Source organism: Bison bison, unplaced genomic scaffold (assembly GCF_000754665.1).
Source record: "Bison bison bison isolate TAMUID 2011002044 unplaced genomic scaffold, Bison_UMD1.0 scf7180017864072, whole genome shotgun sequence".
NCBI classification, from domain to species: domain Eukaryota; kingdom Metazoa; phylum Chordata; class Mammalia; order Artiodactyla; family Bovidae; genus Bison; species Bison bison.
The window spans coordinates 12,305,521-12,309,454 of NW_011494644.1; the positions used below are offsets into that span (position 1 = coordinate 12,305,521).

Sequence of the window (3,934 nt, forward strand, 5' to 3'; positions counted from 1 at the left end):
GTGTCCGTGTGCCCCTTTCCCCGGGGGGTGAGTAGTGATGAGACCCGGGCTGGGTGGGGTCTGGGTGTGGGTGAGCCCTGACACCATTTTCGTTCTGCAGGGGACTAAGTGGCAGTGTGATGCTGTTCTGCGAGGGGAGCCGGGCCACCCCTGGGGCCGCTTTGGGGCAGCCCTGACAGTGCTGGGGGATGTGAATGGGGACAGGCTGGCGGATGTGGCCATTGGGGCCCCGGGAGAGCAGGAGAACCAGGGTGCTGTCTACCTGTTTCACGGAACCTCGGAACTGGGCATTGGCCCCACGCACAGCCAGGTGAGGCCCCCCAGCCTTCAACCTCTTCTGTTCACCTCCTCTCCCGTGTCTTAGGTTCACCCGATGCCACTTCCTGTCCCAGTCTTGGCAGTGACCATTCCCCTGCTCCTTTTAGTGGTTTATTTGCCTGAATTGCCCCTGGCCCAGCTAAGCACAAAGGCTCTCTCTTCTCTCCTTTGACTTCAAACAGACTTCAAACTGTGTGGGCAGCTCAGTGGTTAAGAGATCGCAGGCCCCAGGTCAAATGCCTGACCAGCCCTGTGGGCTGTGTGGCTTTAGGCAAGTGACTGACTTAACCTCTGTGAACCTTGATTTCCTTCTGTGAAACGTAAAAGGATCAGCAAATTCCATTGACTTCTTGTAAGGATAACTCGAGGACAGCACTAAGCTGTCCATTCCTCCAGTATTTATGAATGAACGTACAGAGGACAAGTAAAAGAATCTGTTATGCTGTCTTCATTATGCTTTAATTTTGTCATTAACTTGCATCCTCAAGGTCCTCATTGGACCAAAAGTGCTCTGATCTCTGTCTGGGGACCCTGGGGACCTCATTTTGTTTGCTCTGCACTCCTCTCCTCCTTTTTTTTTAATTTTATTTTTTATTATTTTATTTTTGGGCTGTGCCCTGTGACATGTGGGATCTTAGTTCCCCACCCAAAGATCAAACCTGTGCACCCTTCACTGGAAGCTTGGAATCTTAACCACTGGACCACCAGGGATGTCCCTTCCCCTCTCTTCAACTACTCTATTCAGTGTCCTTTCCAAATTTTCCTTCTCAAACCTTTCCCATCCCCTTCCCCTGACTTGCACTTCTTTTTCCTCTCTCCGGCCAGCGGATCGCAGGCTCCCAGCTCTCCCTGGGGCTCCAGTATTTCGGGCGTTCGCTGAGCGGGGGTCAGGACCTCACGCAGGATGGACTGGTGGACCTTGCTGTGGGGGCCCAGGGACATGCGCTACTGCTCAGGTGACAACTCCCCCCCTGCCCCTCACTTGCCGCTTGCGTCTGATTCACCAAGCTGCCCCCTCCCTCGTTTTCCCCCCGGAGGCCAGAGGCCGGTCCTCAGCCCCTCATGCACCCTCAGGAGCCTGCCGGTGCTGAAGGTGAACGTGACTATGAAATTCACACCCCCGGAGGTGACAAAGGCTGTGTATCAGTGCTGGGATGAGCTGACCACCACCATGGAAGCTGGGCAAGCCACAGTCTGTCTCACCATCCACAAAAGCTCACAGGATCGCCTAGGTGAGCTTCCTCCTGGTAGACCAGACCCTTACCTCCCAGAGGCGCCCCTACCCAGCCCTATCCTCAGGGCAGAATGGAGCCAGGAACCCTGATCTCACCTCCACATCCACCCAACTGCTCTTCTCCCTCCCTCTTCCCACACCCAGGCCTTTAGGTTCCTTCTCCAGGATACATCAGAGGTCTGCCCTCTTTTCCACCTTGCCAGAGGACAAGGCTTCTCCATCCAGCCCACTCTGAGCTGTGTCCACGGCTATTCTTGCTGCACCCCCCCCACCCACTCTGCCCTGGGTGTAGTTACCTTGATTGGTCCTGAACACAGTTCACCACTCCTCACCTGCTCCCATGTTGCATTTATAAAGACTAAAATTCTTGCCCACTGTGACCCCGCTGATTTGGCCCCTCTGCCTCTCCAGCCTCCCTTACTCCAAGCACTCCCCCCACCTTTTTTTCTGGCCACACCAAGGGTCTTGCTAGATCTTAGTTCTCTGATCAGGGGTCAAACTCCTGGCCCCTAGCAGTGAAAGCATGGAGTCCTAGCCACTGGTCTGCAGGGGAATTCCATCCATACACTTAAAATTTTTTTATTTATATTTGGCTGTGCTGGGTCTTCCTTGCTGCATGGACTTTTCTCTAGTTGCAGTGCAGAGGCTTCTCTTGGTGTGGAGCACAGGCTTTAGGGCGCTAGGGCTTCCGAAGTTGTGGCGAATGAGCTCAGTTGCTCCACAGCATGTGGGATCTTCCAAGATCAGGGATCAAACCTGTGTGTCCTGCATTGACGGGCAGATTCTTCACCACTAAACTACCCAGGAAGCCCTCCTCAGTATAATTTTTAATTAATGTACCAGCCTCCCTCTCCCTTCTGGTCTTAGCCACTGTTCCCCAAATATGGCATTTTCCCCTCCCCACTTTTCACCTGACCCCTGCTCATCCTCTAGGTTAGAGCTCAGACAAGGTCCATCCAGGAAGGCATCTCTGATCACCAGATCTGAGTTAGCAAGCCCTCTCTGGTGCCACTGACGATCTGGTCCTTGCAGGGATCACGCTGTGATGTTACATCCTTCGTGCTGATCTCCATTTCTAGGCTGCGAGCTCAGGAGGGCAGGGACCATATTTCTTCATCTTCTCCACCTGTATCCCAGCACCTGGTACAGTTCGTGGCCCACAGAAACTGCTCAGTGAATCTCCATTGCATGAAAAAATGAAAACAGAACCTTCGCGTTTCTCTCACTTTTCATCTTCCGTCCCTTCTGCTTCAGGTGACATCCGAAGCTCTGTCACATACGATCTGGCGTTGGATCCAGGTCGGCTGATTTCTCGTGCTGTTTTTGGTGAGACCAGGAACTGGACTTTGACTCGAAGAAAAACCCTGGAGCTGGGAGAGCACTGTGACTCCATGAAGCTGCTTATACCAGTGAGGACTGTGGGTTCTGGGAGAGGGAGGAAGGAGCCCAGGGCCAGCCTCTGATACCTCCACTCCCTCTTGAATGAGGCAGGAAAGGCGGGGAGCCTGGGGCGGGAGAGGAGAAAGTTGGGGCTAGGGAACCGGGTTTCCACGGCGTGGATGTGGTGGAGGACAAACCTCACTGGGGTAGCCAGTAAGGAGGAGGAAAGCAGGTTCTTTAAAGCCCCTTCTTCTCCAGGACTGTGTGGAGGACATGGTGAACCCCATCATCCTGCGACTCAACTTCTCCCTGGTTGGGGAACCCATTGCCTCATCTCAGAACCTCCGCCCCGTGCTGGCTGTGGGCTCCCAGGACCTCTTCACGGCCTCTGTGAGTCTTCCTAGGAAGTCCCAGGGATGTGCTGACTCTTGCTGTGTCTCTGTGTGCTGAAGAACCTAGGGTGGCTCCCAGGTGCCCACGAAACCACATCACATCAAACATGCTTCCTCCCTGTTCCCATAGCCCGGCCCAGCGTGTAGCCTTACCCACATCTAGGCTGATTATCCACTTTGACCCAACATAAACTCTCTGATTCTCATTCTGCAGACCCTTTGAACTTTTTCTTTTATTTTTTTAAACCCAAATTTTAATTTATTTATCAATTTTTTTTTTATTTTGACTGTGTCACTTGGCCCATGGGATCTTGGTTCCCTGACCAGGGATCAAACCTGCACCCCCTGCAGTAGAGTATGGAATCTTTTTTTTTTTTTTAGAGGTATAGTTGAATTGGGCTTCCCAAGTGGCTCTAGTGGTAAAGAACCTGCCTGCCAGTGCAGGAGATGTAGAAGACGAGGGTTCGATCCCTGGATTGAGAAGATCCCTTGGAGGGGGGCAAGGCAACCCACTCCAATATTCTTGCCTGGAGAATCCCTTGGACAGAGGAGCCTGGAGGCCTACAGTCCGTGGGGTCACAAAGGGTAGGACACGACTGAAGTGACTTAG

At 53.1% G+C, this 3,934-nt stretch overlaps 1 protein-coding gene across 1 annotated transcript in view; it reads left to right on the plus strand.

Annotated features, from left to right (window-relative positions):
• ITGAD (integrin, alpha D) overlaps positions 1-3,934 on the plus strand; it is a 27,841-nt gene that overhangs the window by 14,243 nt on the left and 9,664 nt on the right. The window contains exons 12-17 of the mRNA XM_010837451.1: positions 3-27; positions 101-310; positions 1,144-1,274; positions 1,393-1,550; positions 2,807-2,961; positions 3,191-3,322. Of these exons, the coding sequence (XP_010835753.1) occupies positions 3-27; positions 101-310; positions 1,144-1,274; positions 1,393-1,550; positions 2,807-2,961; positions 3,191-3,322 (811 nt within the window). The remainder of the gene's footprint in view (positions 1-2; positions 28-100; positions 311-1,143; positions 1,275-1,392; positions 1,551-2,806; positions 2,962-3,190; positions 3,323-3,934) is intronic.